Source organism: Clytia hemisphaerica, unplaced genomic scaffold, assembly GCF_902728285.1.
Source record: "Clytia hemisphaerica strain Z4C2 unplaced genomic scaffold, Clytia hemisphaerica genome assembly, whole genome shotgun sequence".
NCBI lineage: Eukaryota > Metazoa > Cnidaria > Hydrozoa > Leptothecata > Clytiidae > Clytia > Clytia hemisphaerica.
In genome coordinates, this window is record NW_027104274.1 from 1,000,619 (window position 1) to 1,023,978 (window position 23,360).

At 35.5% G+C, this 23,360-nt stretch overlaps 1 protein-coding gene across 1 annotated transcript; it reads left to right on the forward strand.

Annotated features, from left to right (window-relative positions):
• Positions 1 to 9,095: 9,095 nt before the first annotated feature.
• On the forward strand, positions 9,096 to 18,805 carry LOC136816779 (voltage-dependent calcium channel subunit alpha-2/delta-3-like). Its single transcript, XM_067073100.1, has 7 exons — positions 9,096 to 9,877; positions 12,543 to 12,710; positions 13,627 to 13,780; positions 14,305 to 14,387; positions 14,770 to 15,675; positions 16,218 to 16,775; positions 17,308 to 18,805. Exons 1-7 carry the CDS (start codon positions 9,247 to 9,249, stop codon positions 18,150 to 18,152), a joined length of 3,345 nt encoding a protein of 1,114 aa, XP_066929201.1. The 5' UTR covers positions 9,096 to 9,246; the 3' UTR covers positions 18,153 to 18,805.
• Positions 18,806 to 23,360: the final 4,555 nt, after the last annotated feature.

The following is a 23,360-nucleotide window of genomic DNA, read 5'->3' on the forward strand; positions in this document are numbered from 1 at the left end:
TTGAGCAAAAACCGAAAATTTCCTTTGTTCTTATAAATAGCTATTGTATTCTAACAAAGGCTTTAGAAAAAAGTTGCCTGAGTTTAAAATGCTTATTTTATCCTAAATATTCAATAAATTACGGTTTAAACGATATATTTGACAATGAAAATAAATTTGTACTGGAAAAGTGTCAATTTTTGTGACACCTTACTGTCAGAAATCTCATCATGCTCAAGGTGTGAAAATATTTAGATGTCAAATTTTTTTTTATTTTGAAGCTAAATAAAAGTTAGGAATTTACAGAAAATTTCACGGCAAAAGCTCTATTATTTCAGGAGCTATTAGCAATAGTTTGACCTCCGAACAGAAAGAGCCCCCCCCTAGTACGAATAGGGTTAAAGTGTAGTTAAAGATGTCATTCCAGAGTATTTCGACGTTATTACATTTTCTGGACCCATAGTCGTTGTGGATAGCGCAGACGCGTTAGGTAACCCTACAGTTGTGGTCCCCGGTGGGGAAAATACCCTATAAAATTTCACCCCAATAGGAAATTGCTTTTGATTTCGCCCCCTTCCGAAATTAAATATAAAATATTGCACTCGAGCTTGGATAAACCATCTCCATTGGGATTTTGATAGAAAATTCTACCCCTGCTGAGGGAAAAAATTCCACCAGTGCTGTGAGGCAGGGGTGTTTAATCTATAACTTGGAAAAAAGTAACTGACTAAGGAGTTGACTCCAACCTTGATATTTTGTCAACGAACCTCATCTAATATGTTTATTGTGGTTCACCATATGTGGCTGTGCTACTTAAACCAAGTTCTCAATTTGTTGACAAAACAATAAGAACAATGTTTATATTAAACAAATTTTTGTTCAACTTTTTTTTCATCACATCTGTGACCTTATTTTCATTTTGCTAAAAAAATTTCTTTAAACCAATATTATCTTTTTAAGGATTTTTCTTATCTTAACTTTGTGTCCCCCCTCTTTTGGCGATTCGTTAGTAAGTTTGAGAACTCCACTTTACAAATTCACCTTGATGTTGTTAATATACTAAAATTTGAAAACATTTCAAAGACTCCATCCTCGTTTGATTTGTTAACATTATATTGTCATTTATGATTTGTCAACTGTATTTGCAAGGAATGTTTGTCTACTAAAGGTAATTCATACTATTTGGCAAAGCAATACTTTAAAAACATATCATTCTTTTAAACTATCTTCTTTAGAATCAACAGTATTATTGCTAAGTGTTATCTGATTGACTTTTGATGTAAGGGAGTGAAAACATTGTCATCGTTCAGATTTAGTTGAAGTGTTTCGATAAGTACAAAACTTAATATATCAACTTAGAAGTCATTAGATTTAGTGATATCATGAAAGATAGAGTAGTATTTGATTGGATCTTGCTGTAGAGGATGATTATTGATCAGATTTATATTACATTATTGAAACGTCTTATATTTGGAATGCTCTTTCAGATTTAGTTAAAGTGGTTCGATAAGTACAAAACTTAATATCAACTTAGAAGTTATTAGATCTAGTGAGTATTGTTTGATTGGATCTTAATGTAGAAGATGATTTTTGATCAGATTTCTATTATACCATATTATTGAAACATCTTATATTTGGAATGCGTGCTTTCAATGCGTAAACATTTATCCTTCTTTGTCCGTTAGAGTGAAAGTAAACATGGGAAATATATATGTTCGAAATTTACCGTCGTCAGTTACAAACCTTGTGGTTAATGATACGATCGTCTAGGACAGAATTGAAAACCAAGGTCAAGTTTAGACGGGAATATATTTGGTCTGACCAATATGTCGCAATCTCGCCATGTGGACAGTTTTTAAAAAAGGGTTAAGTATTACTCTAAGAGAAAGAGAAACATTGAAACTTAGAAGCTAATACTTCAATGCGAGGGTCACAAGGATCTAATTTTTCAATGGAAATACGAGTCAGAGAGGAGTAAGCAACAAGGATTTAATCCCAGTGCTGCGTTCTTTTGATAAACCTTCACAGAAGGTCTATTATAAATACACAGCTCCAACATGGCTTCAAGCTGAGGTTTTTTACATATGATATTCAATGATGGATTTTAGTTTTTTGTGTGTGTATTTTGTTTGTTGTATGTCTTGTTTTGTCAACTATTTGACAACAGGGTGATATTGGTAGTATGTTTAATAAAACACATTCCTGATTGAATTTCAATGGCTGTTTTATATGAGATTTTCTGGGATGATTTAAATTGAATACTACTTGAGTTTTGGAGCATGACTCTATGCTACACAAGCACTGGTCTCACTGGTCTTCGAATTTGTTTCAATGTTCAGAGGTATACGCTCTTTATGAATGTTAGATGGACGGTGAAATAACGCCAAAATGTATCAATTAGATACAAATCGCTATGAGATGGTATTTTTAAAATGTTTTAGATGTTTTACTGTGATATTTCGATTTTGAGAGTTAATACACAATGAAAGCCTCTTGAACGTTAAATATCTTGGGTGTGAAAACACCATATCTCCGTATTCAATTCCAAGCCTCTTTCCCGCGACTTAATGACCATAATAAAATATTATATCTAAGGAAGTGGTTAAATGCGTGGTTTGATGGTATAAGCAAAAATGGGACAAGAATGTATACCTGTTGTTTGCAATTAAATGTTTGGAGTTGATTAGCTCCGACTTGAGGAAGCGATTAGCTTAGTGTAGTAGATTAAAAAGTGATTTTTAGCCTTGGGTTGTATAGTAAATCCTTGCTGTTTGAAATTCAGTAATTGCTGGATCAATATTAAGATGTTCTTACTTTTTTGATGATTTTGAGTCTCATTACTTCTTATTAAAATGTTCTTATCAAGTGTATTTCTTGTTATTTTCGAGGTAAATGTGAAGTTTGATGACTGAGCTAATTCTGCTTTCTCATTGCCTCAGTCATTAAAATTTTGCAAAGTTTGTTTGTAATGACACACTATAAAGCCAATTAACGTTTTTTGATATGGGACATCGATATAACAAACGAGAAGGGAGCAGAGATAATTATAAACATTTTTTATTCGATATTTTTTTCTCGCTTTAATCGTAATCTGTTGTTTGAACTAACAGAACTCTGGTAGGAAAGGTTTAAAGATTGCTTGAAGATTTTTACAAATAAATTTTTATCCTGGATAGCACTTTCTATTTTGATTGTTTTGATACTTCTTGTTTTGTCGTCCGGAATTCTTTTCTCGAATTCCATTCCAAAGTCGGAAAACAGCGCGTGATCAGATCAAAACGTGATCGTGATTTGAAAGATTTTTGAGCCGTGATGCGTGATTTGGACCCTTTCAAAGGAATGCGTGATTATCCAAATTTTGATTTTTTGTTGATTTGCGTGATCTTAATTGCAGACCAAATTGCGTGGTGTTGTGATCAGAGTTACCGTTGGGGGACTCATTTAGCCAAATAAACCAATCAGTGTTCATAGAACTGTAAGATTGTCGAGCAGACTTTTGGGTAGCTAGCCGTAAATGTAATTACCTACAGTTCAGGAGATTGTACACACGTTTTCTTTTATAAGAACATCCAAAATGTTTGAAGCCTTTGAATGTTCTCAATTTTTTCAGTTTTAAGCCTTAAAAATGTGCTTACCATGTTCTGATTTTCGCCATTTTGTGAGTATTTTTGCCCATTTTTCTAAGAAACTGGTTGTTTTAGATTCGGCAAAGCCTTAAAATGTTTTTAACTTGTTCTCAACATTTTGGCCATCGAATCCTTATATTCTTAAATAGTTTGTTCTTATAAAAAACGTGTAGAACTGTAACGCTGCTTGGATGAGATGGATTTTGTTTTAACATAATTGTGAGCTTATGTAAGAGGTTACCCAGCTGACACACAACGTTTTTTCGACGTTTATCTAATGTTCACAACGTCCATATAACGTTAGATGAATGTTGAAACAACGTTGTGTGCCAGCTGGGTACGGTACATTGCTTATTTTTAGAATCGGTAGAACAATTGGTAGAACAGATGTTTGATTTGACTCAGATGAAATCAGATTTAATAATTCGATGTAATGATTTTAATTATTATGCTTGCGCGTTAAGATAGTATCAGCTTATTTTTCAGATAAGGATCTGCAGCTAAAAAGATATGTTTATAAGACTTTCAACTTGATTGATTGATATGGTGTTTTTTGACTATATTATGTTTCCGGGAAAAAGGCAGACCGCACTTTACTACTGAAATAGTCACTTTCTAGATTCAGCTTTTTTCTTAAACATCCTGCTGCATTTCGTTTCATACTATATCCCAGCTGGCACAAACGTCCTTTCAACGTTTATCTAGTGCCCACAACGTCCATGCAACGTTAGATAAACGTTAAAACGACGTTGTGTGTCAGTTGGGGTTTTAATCTGGATGTCTGCTTTTAGAAGACTGGTTAGGGTTCCCTACATCAAAATTTTATACCTATGTTTCTAACAAGAAAAAAACACCTAGGTGCACACTTTTATTAGACGCCCTGCTATCCTTAAACATCTCGACGTGAGGAAATTGTAAATATTAGAAATTACTTGAAAAAAGTTTAAGATTTTACTTTCTAAGTTCAAAACAGGATTTATAACCCCGTATGTAGAACATCCGATCACCTGAATATTCTAGTTTGAATATTTCCATATTTAACTATCCAAAGAAAGAAACAACATATAGGGGTGGACCACTGTCTTTTGCTTTGTAGGAGATTTTTGCTTTGTTTCTCCTTTCTCTCTCATGGAATGCATATTGGGATAGTAAGATGTCTGATTTTTTTAAGACCCATTGATTGAATTTAGCTATAGCAAGAAAAGAGTTACCCTATATACGGGCAAAAATTCAAAAGTTTACTCAACAACCAAATCGAAAAATTTGCGTTGAAGATAAAGATTTCTAAGCTGGCCGCCTAAGAAAACTCAGCAAAAAGGTCTCGTGGATTTTGCGCCAGCTTGATTTTGTCTTATTGCATGATGGCTGTACCGCAGCGCTATCTGAGTTTTTGCAATTTTGGCGCGTTTAATTGTTGAGCGAACTTTTGGATTGTTATGGGTAAGTAAGGTAAATGTGGGGGGCGTACGAGGGTTGCCAACACCGAAATACCGACAGATTTTTCTTAAATCACCGTAATACCGACAAAATTTTCCTGAAACACCGACACCGACGTCTTTTAGAGCAAGCTTAAGATTTTTATTCTTAGTACGAATGCTCAATATCACGAGCGTAGTAGTGCACTAGTTCAGTTTTTCTTGGAGAAAACTATCGCCGATTCAAGGGTTTCAAATCTTTAAAGCTCAGTTTTTCAACGACTAGTGGATAAACAAATCCAGAATTTTTAGGGAACACTTTGAAGGGTTTAAATTGCTATTTTTACTTTAGTGCTTACTTTAGTTGACTTTGAAGAAAAACATTTAAAAAGTTTTTAAAAGATCTTTGCAAAAAACGAGGGAACAAAAGAGATATCTGAATGTATAAAGTAATGGAGGAGGAGGCGCAACCATGGTTTGCGCAAACGGAGAAAATTTTCCCATTTTTGTCCTCTTGTTTAGCTAAAAGAGATCTTTTTGAACGTTGTTAGAAGTAAATATACCTTAGCCGAAAGCACCGTTAGAAAAGGGCGCCGCAAAAGAGCTCTTGTTCAGTAGCGACCTGGCTTAATTTTCTCGATGGTGCAAACTATGAAATAGGCGCCCCTGGTATTATTTGTCCTTATTTGCGCCCTCCATTATTAAGTGACATAAACTGTAAGAGCAGTGAATGGTTGAAAGTAGCGCCCGGAATCTTTGAGTTAAGAAACTTGGAATTTTTATTTATACGAAGATGGTGGTAATGATAACTTGATATTTATTTCCTTGTAATTTGAAATGTAAAAATCTTCTGGACAAGGAGGCGCAACCATGGTTTGCGCCGACAGAAACTTTTCAACTTTCAACTTTCAATCTGTCTAAAAACGCCCCATATTATACCGATTTAGCACCAAAAATAAAGACCCTCAAATAAAATACATGAGCTGTTGATACTTGAAATTGAAATTTTGTACCTAAGGCGATTTTGTAAGGCGATTTGTTCTACACAACATTTTTGTTTTCTAAAATTTTCTCAGAAAAATTACCTGATAATCTTTAAGCTTTTGCGCCGCTGGTCTTAGTTTTTTCTCCATTAATAAAGATCAATGGCTAAAAAGAGGCAGGAATAAGGGGCACGGAAACAAGAAACGGGTTATTTGAAATTTTGGCGCCGCAGGCAAAAATCTTTGGTGTGAGAAAGGTCAAACCAGCTTAAAGCCACATTGACGCTTCTTAGCGAGGTCTGAATTGCTGTTTTAAAAAATGCTGATATTTTATACATATAGCACTTTTTTAAACCAATCATCAAAACAAAAGAACGCGCGCATCGTCATTTCATTGTTCAATTAAACAATAGAATGTCCTCTTTCTAAAATTACATTTTAACAACCCGAAAGTTTGCAATGTTTTGACTTTTAAGAGATGAATAAGAATAGACGATATCGGCTTTACCGAATTCTCCCCAAATGATTACCCATGATGCATTGCGCAAGAAAATTCACGGACGATAACCCAAACCCTAACAATGCATCATGGGTAATCATTCGGGGAGAATTCAGAAAGCCGATATCGTCTATTGAAATAAAGTGTCTGTGTTTCTAATGCAGTAGCGTGAATAATGTTATGCTTTTGCAGAGTAAGCAAAGAGCCTCATGTATGTATAGAGTGGCTTTAAAAGAGCTCCTAAAAAGGAGAAAGTTAGTCAGCATAAGACCACAAAAACCACAGCGAGCATCAACAAGTTTCGATCTTTTTGGTAATCTCTCATTTGGTGATTTATTCACGGCATGACATTATAACGGAGAACCCCTCCCGATCCCAAGAAATGGGTTTTCTAATCATTCACGGGTCGAAACCCCTGAAGCTTTAGCATGTTTCTCATTACATTGTCTTTAAAACGCTTTAACCAGACAGGGTCGCAAACCGATTGAAACCAATGAAACTGAAACAAAGCCACGTGGGTAAAAGAAGGCACAAGCATATGGTTTGCGCCGACAGAAAAATATTTCAGGAAATCTCATTTGGCTAAAAACGCTCTCTTTTTCACAAAACTAGTCATTTTACTACCCCATCCAGATAAATAGTTCGTTTGATTTAGGCTGAAACTAAACTGGTATTGAAAGCCTGCAAAGAGAGCTCTGCAAGGGGAGGACCACAGGAAGTATTTTATATTGAACGGCAAATGAGATATGATTCGAGGGCCAACCATGGTTTGGCCCGAGGAGGCAAAATTTGAAATTTAAGGTGCCAGAAATGCTGAAAAACGCATCTAAATCATAGGTTAATGGATTATTCCGTAAAATGAAAGAATTTAAAGATTGTTGATTTTTGATGAGTGCTGCATTCGAGACCTCGAGAAATTATGCAAACTTGGCTTTCTTTACCTGTTACCCACTATTATGATTTTTTTCATAAAGTGCATATTTCCCGTAAAGAAGTGGTTTAGAAACACCAACACCATTATGCACACAATTTTAAAAAGAGGATGAGACAGGGTAGCTACCATAAATAGCTATATTATAGCTACAATTCTACACTTCATAGCTCCCGGGGGGGGGCACTTAGGCAAAAATAGGTACGGGGACGTGCCGCTGGTCAGGGTACCTTTTTCAGTGTTGCAGAATTACTGACAGGGTATCTAAAATTGCAAAATTCTGATCTGACAGGGGCGCAATTTCATGATGTGTGTCTGACAGGGTCTGTTTTTGCCGTTTTTGCATGTAGAGTTCTTTTGCAAATCGTTTTGACGCGGCGGTGAGCAGGCTCCTGCGAGAGGCAAACACCTTTTTGCAAATACTTATCGCACGGCCAACACAGGCGCTTTGCTGCTGTTGTCTCGCACCACACCCCCGCCATTGTGCCCTCTTAAAGGGATCGAGGCTAATTTAGGCTAATTTCAAAGATACCTCTATTGAACTATTTAGAATAAATGTTCAGCTGAATAGTGGTACTAACAACATTGTTTCCGGAAATTTTTTTTGAAAATTGTATTCTTTTCGAGTTCGAAATCGAAGACTTCTGAGTCTTGCAGGGATCGTGCATCTCCCACACAAAGCGCCAGTAATGCTAGAGCGGGAATCGGAATCTTATGTGATCCTACGGTAATCCTGGAAACGGATATCTGAAATTTATCTACGTTCATTATTACGTTTTTTGAAACTTTAGCGTTCTATTTGTTCTTGTACATCTATAATATTGTATGACCTTTCTAGCTTTGAAACACATTTTGTGGAAGTGCAGAGTGATGATTTTGAATAATATTAAAGATATGTTTACTTTGTAATTTCATAACTCTCGTCGTCGATTCTTTTGGTCGGTTTTCCAGGTATTGAGGTTTAATGAGCCCCCCCCCCAGCGGTTTGCGTGATGGCGTGATTAGAGGTGCCGCTGGGGGGGGGGCCTCTTTAATGTTTATGCAATGCTGTAGTTTTTTAGCCTGGAAATGTTGATATCACGTTATATTTTACGAAAAACGCGAAAAACGTGTATAAAGAGTAGGTTTTTAACATAGAATCTGACAGGGTAGGTTTTCCAGGGTAGAATCTGACAGGGTATAGGTTTTTCACAGTAGAATCTGACAGGGTAGGTTTTTCATCAATTTTTTCTTCTAACAGGGTCTATTTTTCATCAAATTTCATTTCTGACAGGATCGACTTTTGAAACTCCAGCGGCACGTCCCCGTCGGTCGTCAAGGTCAGTGCCCCCCCCGGGTCATAGCTACAATTCTACTCGTCATAGCTACAATTCTTGTATAGATAAGATATTCAATAGCTGAAATGCAGATTCAAAAACTTTATGAGATCCTTTGAAATATGCAGATTCACCGCCAGTATTTCTCGAATCACCGAAATACCGACCCAAAAAATCAATTTTACCGTCACCGGAAGGCATGTCCAACACCGAAATACCGACACTTTTTACTTAAAACACCGAAACACCGACGCAAAAAAGGGTCAATACCGACACACCGACAAACCCGTACGCCCCCCCCGTAAATCGCCAGCCTTCTTGTTAATTGCTAACCTTTTGTTCTTTTAGTGTACTGACAGAATAATAACAAATAAAAGCAAAATTTCCAATTTTGGAAAATTTAGATTTGTTATGAAGAAAAGGAAGTCCACTTTGTAAACATTGGTGAGAGTCTGGGTGAATAAAAAAAGAATATATTTGGGATATTGTTATTCAAAATGACTGATTTCAAATACCTTGGATTTATATTGTTAACAATCTTTATACTATGGTTGCCTTTTGGTCAAGCAAGCAATGAAGTATATAATTACCGTCAGCTACGGGAATCTGACTTCCAAGGAATAGCTGATAAAATTCATACAAAAATCCGTGATTATGCTAAAAAGACTTTACAAGCTGAGAAAATTGAAGAACAATTGAAGAAATTGAATTACATTGTTAAAACTGTAGATGGTCAAACATTAGAAACGGATTTCTCAGCTGGTCTTGAATCGGTTTTTAACGGAAAACAAAAAATCTTGGAAAATATTAAACATAAGGCTGAAAAAGCTGAAATGGATTATAATTATGATCAAACATTTGACGAAGAGCATGCTTATTTTAATATGCGTGATATCAAAACACAATACAATGAAAATCAATCTCTGGTAATTGTACCCAAATTTTCAGATAATGTTCGTGTTAATTTCACGCATAGCTTTGTACAAGTACCGACGAACGTGTACGCGTACAAAAAGTCCGTTTTAGATCAGGTAACATGGGGAGCTGAATTGGATGAAACATTTGAAGGCAATTTTAAGAACTCGAGTGGATCGCTGTTGTATCAATACTTTGGAGATGCTTCTACAGGTATGGGAGATTTCACTTTTTGATCAATTTTTATATATCGTGACTTTTTGGCATGTTTATACTCACAAGATTTGAGTCGTTTAAGGGGATTCAGAACATTTAGTCAAATTTCGAAAAACGTACTTTTAGTGTCAAAACATTTTACCGACCTATAGGAGTATGCTCTGAAGATTTAAAGTAAAAATATCAACTTGAAGGCTAGATGCGAGCTTTTAAGGGGGTAGTCATATGAGAAATTTGAAATGTCATTTTTTAAACTTTTTGTTATATCTTGTGAAGTAGTAAATATTTTTCAATGAAACTTTCCACAATTGTAGCACAACTATAAAGGATATGAAAAAGTAAAAAAAAATTCTAAAAATAGCAAAGACGGGGGTAATATCGTCCAGGGGGTAAAAGCTATAAAAATATTGTGTCAACCTTTTAAGAAAAGCTAAGAAAGCTATTCAAAAATTTTTTTTTGGTGAAGGTTAGTATTATGAAAGTCTCCAGAATGAGTGGAAAAATTTTTCAAAATTTCAAGCCAGGGGGTCTGGGAACCTAAAATTTGTACTTTTTCAGTTTAAAAGTCAAAAAATGATTTTTTTGAAAAACTGCTTCATTCATCCTGAGGCTTACCATAATGGAAAACTACCCTGAAAATTTCAAGTCAATAGCTTTTCTCAATCCTGAGAAAAGGCTGACAAGGTGCGGGAAAACCCCCTAAAACGTGTGTTTTGAGAAAACGGCGCAGAAAGTTAAAATAGAGGTTTTTCTCAATTTTTCTGCGATACATAGACCGATTTACAAAATTTTTGCTGTGGTTGACCAAAATGGATTGACACATTTACTTTTAATGTTGAAAAGGTACTGGAAATACTAAAATAGTCCAAGTTTTTTGAAAAAAATGGCCTTCCACGTGCTCCGGGAATCTCCAAGTATTTTGCGTCAACTCTGCGTACAACGCGTAAACATGGCTTTACGTCAATAAAAGTGCATTTTCTCGTCAAAAAACATATTGCCAACAAAATATATCATCCTTGTGCTCTCTCAAATCTGTTTATATCATTTACAGTTGAATTTCAGTGTTGATCTTAGGGAAACGTGTCTTCAGGTTGAACGTCAATCATGCATAGTTTTACTCAATTTCCCAGGATCGCCTCCTGGCGCCATGAAGTGCCACGATTCATCAAAGACTAGATTTCCACTGGATTTAAGACTCATAATGGATACATCATTGAATGTGTTTAGTTCCTTGTTTCAAACTTTATTCATACCATGGTTCATAGTCTATAGTCCATCACTTTGAAAAGTTTTTTCGGTGTACAATAAGTTTTACTGCTCGAAAACATCAGTTCGCAGAATCAAATTGTTGCTTTCACTCAAATTATAGGCTTCCAAAGCTTTCCCAGATGTGAGAAATGAAATGAAACATTCAATAATATCATAATTCAATCCAAAACAATACATAAGCTCAGTTTCCATGTCAAAAACACAGCTGACTGCCTCCAAAATGTGAATGTTTTTGAAAATACCAGTTCTTCGGTTACCATCTTTAATTACGTCATATTTAGAAATCCCGGGGAAAAAAGGCGGTATTGACTTAGACGCCCAAAAAGGGCGTAAAGAGAGCTTTCGTTTGGTATGTCATGATGCTATGTTTAGAGCAGCCATACGGAAATGAGGCCCTAGCAACGGATGCGATTTACCGTTGCTAAGGAGAAAATTGTATACCAGGGCTCATAAGAAACCCTATATATCGGCAGATATTTATGCCACGGCCTTGAAATTTTCAGGGTATGTTCAGGAAGGATAAAGGATACTAAAAAGCCTTAAATCCCGAAATTGATAAATTTTTCACCAATTTTCAAAATCTCATATGACTACCCCCTTAAAGTTTATGGGGTAAATTTTTAGTCTTTTAGCAACCGTCCTACAAATACTGTTGGGGAAGTCTAATGAGTGCATCACATGTTGAATTTTTTGAGAATAAAACTTGTGATTAAACTGCTTCAAACATGTTAGAAGCTCTTGTATTACCCATGACATCAAAATTACTTTATTAACAAGAAAACTGGTACCATTGGAAAACCCTGCGTGACAGAGATGCACTTTGTTTACATGACATGACATGAGGCCCCCATGCGGTTTTCATGATGACGTGATAGGGACTTTTTTGCAACGTGATTAAGTGATTGGAAATTATCTTTTCGTTATTGGGCTTTTCCAGAAAAAAACCGTACACCCTCTGTTGAGGAGCTCCAATCTTTTGTGAACCACCCCCTTTGAATTCCAGACAATTTTAGGATCATACCCCTCTAGAATTCTGAATTTTTACAGATTTTCAATCATTACCCCTATGGAAAACCACTTATTTTTGGCGGATTTTTGTCTACTGCTATGGAATTCCACTGCATTTCAAACCATACCCCCTTGGAATGGAAATGGACCTCCTCAACAGGGGGTGCACGGTTCTTTTCTGGAAAAGCCCATTGCACAATGAGAGGTCAAAACATGATCGTGATTTGAAAGGTTCTTAAGCCGTGATACGTAATTTGAACTTTGTCAAAAGGATACGTGATCAGAGTTACCGCTAGGGGGCCTCCTATAGTGAATATTATGTTACCTTAGCTGTCTTTTAAGGGTATTATTACCTGAATAATATGTTACTTTCGATATATTCCAGGTATCTTCCGCATCTTTCCTGGAAACATTATGGGAGTGAAAGAAGATGAACATAAAACGGATTTGTACGATTGTCGGCGACGTGTGTGGTATATCCAAGCAGCTGCTAGTGCAAAAGATATCGTCATTGTCCTCGATCTTTCTGGTTCTATGATCGGAAATAATATTGGTAAGTATAACAGACATTTGAAAATTGAAGAGGATGATATACTTTCTCTTATACCTTATCGGGGAAAACTTCGTCAGGGAAAATTTTCGTCGGGGAAAAATATTCGTCACTTGGCCGAAATTTCGTCACTTTTCCCCGACGAAGTTTTCCCCGATACCCTTATCGCGTAATGGGTAATCAGGACCACTGTGCGCTAATGACGACTTACTATTGGTCCAAAGTTTTGAAAAATTTTGAAGATTTTTGCGTCTAGCCAACGGGAGGCCATTAAAGAGGTGCAATCAGTCCTTATTACCCATGATCCATTTCGACTGTGAAATGGCCTATAATACGGAGTGTTTCAAGTAAGTGAATTGCAATAAATATGAGTGGTTCGTAAAACTAATTAAAAGGGGTTTTAGCCAATTTCGTAGCCAGACCCACTCGCACCACTTTTTGATTTTCCTGTTGGACGTGATACAATCATTTTACAAACCTTTTGTGAACGCTATCATAATCATCAAAAAAGCGAGCTAAGGGACTGCGACGAGTTTGGTTTTAAGCAAGTCTGCAAATTTTATTTATATTCTAATTCTCAAATTCTTCTTCCAAGTTATGAAGGAACAAAACAAAATCTGTTTTTCTGTTTTTCTGCTTTTGGTTCGAGGAAAATGAGATTCTTTTTCACTTTTATAAAGAATGATGAAGGCGTTCTTTATATGAACGGGTAGAGGATCCGGTAAAATGTATAGTATAAATGCAGGCCCACGGGCTTTGATAAAGCTTAAAGCTTTAGGTTATCCTTCTTTATAGCCTGTAACAAACTCTTCTTTGCTGACTGAAAAGATAACGCCAAGTTTTTTTAAATATAAAAAACGCCCGTGGGCAGGGTGGTACAGGCAATCTTCTTCATTGATTTCACCTTTTGTGTTTCCAGGTATTGCAAAGATTGCTATCTCATCTTTGATTGACACATTACAAGAGAATGATTATTTTAATGTCATCACCATCAACACTGAAGTCAAATACATTGTCCCATGTATCAAATATTTGATCCAAGCCACCAAAGAAAATAAAGAAATGATGAAAAGGTACAAACAATTTCTTTCTAACTTCAACCTTGCTCAACCCCACTAGGTAAACTAAAACTTCGAAAAAATCCCCACTGGCATATACCTTATATAATAATCGCATCACCATCTTTGAGGCCTGTATATATCTCCGGGGAGCCACTCGAGGTAATAACCTACCGTACGTATTTTACTAAATATCCTCTGCACTGTAAGGGTCCGATTTCAAAGGCATATTTTTGGTTGCACGTACGGTCGTTTTTAAATCAAGTGCCCCCGGGTGTATATCTAACACGATATTGAACACTGTTGTTGATCAAGGTCCATCCAATGTGATGAGGGCGTCATAAATGTCTGTGAGTTGACGTTGCTTTGATATTTCGCCGAAATTTTTACGGATGAATGAGGAGATTTACACTATGTACTTTATTTGCCACTTCATTCCATTCTTCTCCACTCCATTACTTTTCTCACATGTCTTGACTTAAAGGCGCTTAAAATCAGAAATTTGACACCCCCCGTCCATTTTTCTTTTCTTCCAACAGGGTAGTACAAAATCTCACGGAGGCAGCCGAAATTGTGGATGTCAACAAAGGCATGGACGAAGCATTTAAGATACTAAATATCGGTGAGTTCTGGACTTATACTAGGGATTTCTTTTGCTTATTTTTTTACAGTATTCAAAATCTAATACAAGTTTTGGTAGCATATAACAAATTATTAGATCTATTTTCCACTATAGGAGAGCCAGATTTTTTAAACAATTAAAGTTAGCAGAGTAACAATGAAATTGATCATTTTTTTAAACATTATTTCCTTGACCTCCAAAAATATTGGTTCTTCTTACAAGAAAAGTGTTATATAATGTATATGCTGTGTGTATGAAATATATAAATAACTAACAACTCGAACAGATACGGGAAGAAGGACTTCATCGGAAGGAGTAAGGAAAACTAAATGACGCTCGGAATCAGAATACTGAGATATGTCGTACATTTTTCACATTGTAGGTCCTTCAATCAATCGTACATCTGCTGGTTGCAACAAAGCCATCATGTTCGTTACTGACGGGATAGAAGGAACTTACGCCGGACAAGAATCATTCGAGAAAAACAACCCAAATAAAGATGTACGGGTATTCTCATACCTTGTCGGCCGAATCAAAAACCCGAACGAGAAAGCACTGAAAAAGATGTCGTGTGAAAATAATGGTTTTTTCTATAAAATCGAAACATTAGGAAATATATGGGATACCGTTCTGGATTATATTCGGGTTATGAGTCGCCCGTTAATCCCGAATTTAAAAGACAGTGGTCGGAAAGAACTCAAGCCAACATATACACCAGCATACCTGGATAGTGCTGGTTTTGGCATGGTTATGACAATCTCTTTAAGCGTTTTCAAGAAAATAAGTTATATTCATAATGAAGACCCAAATGACGTCAGATATTTGTATGAAGGTTTCTTAGGTGTAGCTGGTACAGACATATCTTTGAAGAATTTGAAGGACCAAGTTGATCAATCCAAACTTGGTGTTTTTAGTCGTGGTTTTGTTATCAATAACAATGGTTTTGTTTTGATTCATCCGAAATTCCGTGACCAGTCTGGCTATCTTCCTGTTCCCCCAAATGTCCTTATCGATGAGTTAGAATCAGCTCAGGATCAAGAAGATACGAGTGCACTAAAGAAGCAAATGTTGAAATTAACGGCTGATGACCTTGAAGGTGGTCCTGTCGAATTCATTACCCGGTCAACTTATGATGATGGTCGAAAAGTGTATTCAGGCAAAACAAAATATTGGTATAAATTGCTTCCTGATGCTGATTTGGTTTCCGCCCTTGCATTGGATGAGATTGATAATACTTACTTAGCTGTTGATGAATCGACACTCGAATTAAAGGCGATCAAGGAAAAAGGTATCAAACATTTTAATCCATATCTGAGAGTGTGAGAACTCAATCTTGAAACTATAAATTTTTTGAGGCCATAATACCATCTGCTAACTTCTGTTACAATTTGACATTAAAACTTTTTTCACATGCACGTAAAATCTTCCTTAAGACCTTACGGAGAATCGTTCGTAAGACTGTCTTTTGGGAAATTCCCCGATATTACGTAGAGTTTTTATTGATAAAGAGGGTCTTACTTGACTTTTCCTTCCGTTCAAAACAATACGTAAGCTTGGGTAAATTTCCTATTCCTGAAGGTGTTAAGTAAAATAATAAAAGGTGATAAAAGGAAGAGATGCGGTAAATTCTCGCTCATTCCGATTTCTATCATTCTAATATTTCTATAATTCGAACTTGTTTCAAGTCAAGAAGAAGCTCTCTTAAAAAACTTTCTATAGTTCGAATCTCTCTGTTATTCGAACTGACACGATTCCCGCGTTTGAGTTTGACTTAACGAAATTCAACAGAATACAAATTGCTTTTAATACCAAATTCTTTCTTTTCTACAGGAATCGAAGCCTTAAAGCCACCAGTCGATGACTTTGACTATGATTATTGGAATTTGACAAAAACCAACACGTCATTTGTTACAATTGCACCATGGAATTATTGCAACTTACCCGAATCATTACATAATAAACCACTTGGTATGAAATTCTACCCAACGGTTGGCGAGATCTACACATTCATGAGTAAAAATCCAACTGATTATGAAAAGCATTGTAAAGATAAAGAGTTGGTAACTCGGCTTTTAGCAATGGCTGGTGTAACGAGTGAAACTGTGGATAAAATTTGGAGTCAATTCCAGTTTGATGAAGACCCTGATATGATTCAAGGAGCTTTCTTTGCAACCTCCAGTGGATATCAAAAATATTTGTCTTACCATAATCACACAGATCCTTCACCGCCCTTCAATCGTGATATTTTACGGACCAAAGTATTTGAGACTCCAATCACAAACCCGGATATTAATCTCTTTTTATCATCGTCAGCGCGTGACAAGACTGTAGGACCAGTAAAGATCTCAATCATGCATCCTTTTTGGAAGCAAAAGAACATTGCAGCAGGTAATATTCTTTTTTTGATTCTTTTTCTTCCACCAAAGATCAAAACGCACAGCTGGCACACAACATTGTACCAACGTCAATCCAACGTTCATAAGACATCCAGACGAGCCTGGATGAGCGTTGACTTAACGTTACGTTGGCATGATACCTCCTCTCACAGACCCGGTGGAAAGAGTTGCTAAAATTCCGTCCACAGTGAAAAATTATACTCTAATTTTTGTCCCCTCTTAGAATAATCAAATAAACAAATCCCCACTGCAAAATATTTTGCGATTTTTTCATCCCCTTTGAATTTTCTAACCTAAAAACAATGGCTGTAAAAAGTCTACCGGGTCTGTAAGGGGGTGTAAAATGTATCGCCAATAGAAGATAAATTTAGAAATTTGTTTTCATGGTAGAAAGGAAGGAAGAAAATTTGGCACAGACCTTCAAACATAGGAAGCGGAGTTTGTAGTCGACTTTGTAGAGACTTTATTCCTAAAAATAAAACATTTCTATGATTTTAAAATTTTTTGCAATTTTTTTATTTTAGTAACCGGTATTGAAATCAACAGTCAACTCATTTACAATTACTTAATGGAATCGGCAGAAATAAAAATGACTGAATTCAGTACATTAGCTATCTGTAAAGATACTGAGAACGCTTTTTGTGGTGTCATTGACGAACATGGATACATCATCACTAGCAACCAAGGAGAGGCTTACACAGGACAATTTATCGGGGAACGCTTAGGAGAAATAGTCGATGCTCTACCGTTCTTTACCAAAATTGAGCTTGAAGATGCACAAGCAGAGTGTCCGCTATCAGACGAAGTTTCCGCCGCAAATATTTTGCTGACGCCTGCAAAATTAATTTTCGGTTTTATTACCGGGCTTTGTAAAACATGTTATTGGTTGGTTATTCAATTTGGTATTGTTTTGATTTCATTGTTTGAGCATGCGCAAAGAGTTTATGCGGAAGTACCAAAAACAATACGGGTAAGTTGTACCAAAACAATGCCGTTTTACCAATTCGATATGAGTAAAATCCAGAATGGAAAAATATTCCAGGAAACGTATAAATGTGAAGATTGTTCGGATAAAACAAAGGACTTTAAATTAATTCGAATCAATGATACTAATACAATGCTATTGATGGCTGAAGCAGACTCTAATTGTTGTTATAAGAAGCGAGTTAGTATGAATCACGTTAAAAAAGACTCGACCATTGATTGGTGTAATCCGCCCGAGCAACCGTACAGGCGGTCGCCCGCTGTTTGTTTGAACGATACGACTTCAAAACCGGAGAATGCTAAATGTGGCTCTGGATTTGTTGAAAAACCATCAATTTTGGTTTTAACGATAGCTTTTATGTTAGTGTGTTTCGTTTTTGGATAAACCAAAGTTAAGCATCCATGTGCATAGTTATTGAGAAAAATATGGAATATTTTTATAAATGTGGAATTTCGCTGACTTCTGGCTTAGTCAGTAGTAACTCAATCACTGCAAACGTTTTTGTTGAGAAAATGGCTTTAATTATAAGGAACTTTTGAAATAATGATGAAGTATCTTAAAATTTGCGGAAAAATTTGCGTTATAAATGATATATTACATTTCCGTAAAAAATGTTTCCGTACGTTTCTAAAAGATGGCAAAATAATCTGAGTAAAATAACAGAGTTGTGGAGTTACACATTTCAAAGCTTGGGCAAAAACACATCCATCGCATATCAAGAGGATTTTCTTGGTTATTTTTGAGTTATTTTACCTTAAAAGACACTAGTTTCTAGCAATGAGGAATGAAATTTTGGGCAACTACAATTATAATTTCCTTAAAGCAATATCCAAAAATTTTCAAATTTACAATATAAGAATGTACTCTATAAGAATAATCAAAATGAAATCAGATATATTTCAAATTTAGGTCCAATTTGGATCCTTATCTAAGTAAGAATACCTGAAGAATATTTAAGGATAATTTTTCCCAAAAGAGTTAAAAATTTCAATAATGAAATGGAGAAAGATCATTCTTATGAAAAAGCGTGTATGTGCAAAATGGAATAACTATAGCGAAGGTGCCTCATTGCATGAAACAAAGGAAAAATATCAACCTATTTGGACGTCCAAATAACGTCGTTTCTACGTTACATTAAATTTCTAAAAAGAAGGATAATTTAAAAACAATGTTGATCCCTTGAATGTGCTTTAAACAAATTACGGCTTATATTAATAGAAATAGTGTGATAAACCTGTAGTATTTAAGTTTTACCAAAGAAATAAGAACGAGGACAATTTTACTCTCAGAAGTGCGACAAAAGAGCAGCTGAGCCTCATCAAAAATTTACTGGTTCTTATAAAAAAGGGTGTATAATACAAGGGCTTGCAAATGTCTGGTTTTCCTGTATAATTACGCACTGCTGAGAAATCTTCATTCATACAATAGAGCTTTATATATTTTTGTTTACATACTTACTATATAATTATTTTATATTATTGTATTTAATTTTTTTTTTTTTGAAGCTATAAAAATTGATATTTACCCTAAGAGGTAGTTTCGATCCCAAGAATAGACCATTTTAACTTCTTCTAGGTGTGACAAAAAGCTTACCTAACTAAAAATTAACAACACCAAATTTTAACCCAGTACAGAGTTTTGAGTGAGGCCCGGGTAAAATGAAATTATATTCTTTATCCGGTCGAAATTCGGAGATTGATTGTTTCTGCCCCGATCAATACAGCAATGGTATTACGCGTTTTTTTGTAAGAGCATCCAAAACTTTTGAAGCCCTTAGATGTTCTTAACTTTTTGGATTTCAAGCCTAAAAATGTTCTAATAATATTCTTATTTTCAGCATTTTTGAGTATTTTTGTCCATTTTTCCAAGAAAGCAGGTGTTTTAGAGCCTGCAAAGCCTTAAATTATTCTAAACTTGTTCTTAAGATATTAGTCACCGAAGCCTTATGTTCTTATATAGTTTGTTCTTATCAAAAAAACGTATCAAGCTCAACTTGTTGGAAGTGCTTAGTGAACTCTACCCATGAATTTATTATCCTTTGTTTCTTAAAATCATGTACTGTATTCCTAAGTTTTCAAAAATATTCTGTAAAATGTTCTGAGATTTGCCGTTATGGTTGTATATGTCATAATTTTCATCATTCACTAAATCAAGCAAGACTTTATGCAAGTGTGGCTTAACCCTATTAGCCCCAGGGGGGTAGAATGTCTACCACGCTGGTGTTCTTCTGTGTATATCTCAGAGAAAAACTTTTGAAAAACGATTTGAAATTTTCTGACTTTTAATAAAATTTTATTAAGAGTATTTGTGTAAATTTTTAGGGTCATAGATTGTCTAGAACAGGCTTTATGACTTTATTGTGAAACATGACATAAAACCCAGCTAAAATCGCTTAAAACTCAAAATTTTGAAATGCTGATACAACAATAATTGTATTCTTTTTGTATTCGAACTGGTTTTGACCCATTTCTCCATCCTTAAACTAACATATTTGTACCCACTTAATTGTACTCAATAAATGAAAAGGCAAAATAAGATTCCAATTCACGTTACCAAAGTAACTTCGTTTATAAATTATCTAATAAATTCCCCCTTCTTTTAAACGCCCCTCTTGAATAAACACCCCTCCTTAATTTAATTAACGCCCATGGCGTTTATTCGAAGTAACACGGTATCTGAAATCAGGAAACTTCAAAGTACCTTATGTACCAAAAAAGAAGCTTGTAGCACTAAGGAATAAAAAGTTCATTTTTTTCTACTTCCTCTTTCATCTTCATTTTCAAAAATCAAAGTACTCTGAATTGTCTTTTCAACGGTATAAAATATGTTATTTATATTTTAGGCATCCGTTGAAAGAAAAATGGTAAGCAAAACAAATAAGAGCACACTTAAAACGAATTGACTTAAATAAATTCATACCCTTTGAATGAGAGCTTCTACTATCAGCAAGTTACGCTGGGTTCACCGAAGCCAAATGAAAATTCCAGAACCCAGATGCAATTATTTGTTATGTAACATAGCATTAGCCTGTTATTAAAGTTACTTTTTAATCTCTCTGCTTGATAAGAGGTCATCCCACCAGATAGCAAAAAAAAATAAATGTTCCGCGTTTTAAGTCTAGATCAACTGATGTATTTACAGACTTGACTTATCACTGTGAATGATTCTGTTACACACTTTCTTCATAAGAACACGAGGCTTACAAAATGGTGAAATTAAGTTTATGTTTTGAAGAAAATTTTATTTTAGGCTTAAAAATCAAAGAGTTAAGAACATTGGAAGGCTTCAAAAAATTTGGATGTTCTTATATAAAAAAACATGTATTGTCACTCAACTAGCAAATAACGTCAAAGTAACATTTTTAAAACGTCCATAACGTCAGGTATGTCATCTGAATGTGGATACAACGTCTTGTGTCGATGCCTGGGCTGTAGAATTGATTGTTAGATATGGTATTGGAATATTTTTCTTTGAGTTACTCTTTTCATCTTTTAGTTTGGTTTGAATTTTTGTTGGATTTGAGAAGTTTTGAGGTGGAGGAATTTTATTTGAAATCTATGGAAGGGACATCTTTTTGGAATGGGGAGAAAGATTCTCATGCTATTTTCGATTAGATTGTTAAAATAATGAGGTGTTTTTATCCCGCTTATATAGATCCGTCGGACGCGATAACTTTAGTTAAACCCCTTCTCACATATCCAGTATAGGAAATCTTACAGCTAGTGGAGATTAAAACAACGAACTGGAACTCACTATTAGAAAATTTACACTTATCCTGTATCTTATAGCTCGAGACTTTGAATCCCGTTGTTTTCAACTCAGAAAATTCAGTGAGGATGGAAAAATAGCAAAGATTGTGCAGTGTTGATTTGCTTAATTGATTTGATTATTTTCAGCGGGGGTAAAAATTGAAGTATGGCAAATTTTCCAGAATAAGGGGTTCCATCGGGTCTGTGTGAAGATGGTGCTTAGGTCAAAGTTTAGCCTTCTAAATCTCTAGAACATTCTCTTATAGGTTTTAAAAACAATGATTTGCACTTTCTAGGTCACTGCTCAGTAAACAGTAAGGTTATATAAGTTTCAATTTTCCAAATAATTACGCACGCACAGTTAATGCTGCGTTAATTTCTATTCATTTTATGCTGTCCCACAGTCATTTTGCTTGTTTAAGTAAGACTCAAGACAGCCTCATTTTAATTCAAATCAATAAAAACTAGTTGGAAAGCTCTTCCAACTGTTTTACATGCTGTAGGAATTAAAAATTAAACTTTATTCTTTTTAATTGAATGCCAGCCTCTAAGTTTTTCTGTACAGGAAGTTTATGACTTTGGTAAGTTTTGGCAGAGCAATTCGTTACCCAGCTGGCACACAACGTCGCTTCAACCTTCATCTAACGTTATATGGACATTTTGAACATGAAATCAGGGCCGGTGAATCAATTTTGAAAGTGGAGGGGCCAAATAGTAAGTGTCTAAGGAGGCGCCACCATGATTGGCGCCGACGGGCCTTTCTTAGCCCCCCCCCCCCAGTTTCGCCGGCCCTGGAAATGAACGTTGAAAGAACATTGTGTGTCAGCTGGGTGAGCTGGTCAATGATTGTGGGATAAGAATCAGGCTATAATGGTTGGCAGTTGTTCGATCCTAGGGTTAAAAATAAACCCATTTACACTCGGCTTTCAAAGAAGATTTTACTTTCTGTCTAAATTCCTATATGGGGACCGAATTTTGAATGATGGACTTATTGATGAGTGAGAACAAAAAGACCATTTATATTACAGGAATGCTCGGACCAAAGATAATACATCAAAGATAAATTGTTGAAATAAATACATAGGGGAATAATCTCGTCTCCTGGGGCGGGTGGATCCAACTAAATAGTGGGGTGGTGGGGACAATTTTGACCATTCTAAGTCTTAGGACGTTCTATTTACATCTGCATCTGTAGATTTTGAAATAATTCGTATTCAATTAGCAGGGAGGGGTCACAATAGCAGAATGAGAGGATTTCACTAAATTTAAAGAATAGTCGATCGGGGGGACAAAAATCCTAGGAAAACTCTACAGTGACCTACATCTCAGATTTGTCGACTGAATTCAAACCCAATTAATGCTGTAAATGCCTGAATGTTGTGTTTATTTTTAAATTAATCCCAATTTTGTTTTACTGACATAATGCAACGGTAGTTTTGCACCATACTTTGATAATTCTTATCATCTCCAAATTAAACCGTTGTCACCTATACGTTAAAATAGCTATACTCAATTTCATTAAACTAATTGCAGAGGTCGCCTACTAATCTCAAAAAAGTATGCCTTAATCATGTGACGTCACAGTTTGTAAATTTCCTTATCTTATATTGATTCAGTTAAGGGGATAGAGGGGATAGTATTTAACAGAACACATGCTTTGCGTATTTCGAAATGTGATGATAGAAATAGTGCTCGCAAAGAAGGATTTGACTATACTCAACCTCGTTCCCTGTGTATTATCAGGTTTTTTATTGCTTACTGATGGTGCTAGAAATTCTCTGGCGTCTATCAGTAATGTAAATAAAGCCTGGAATACACGGGAACGAGGTTAGACTATATTAAC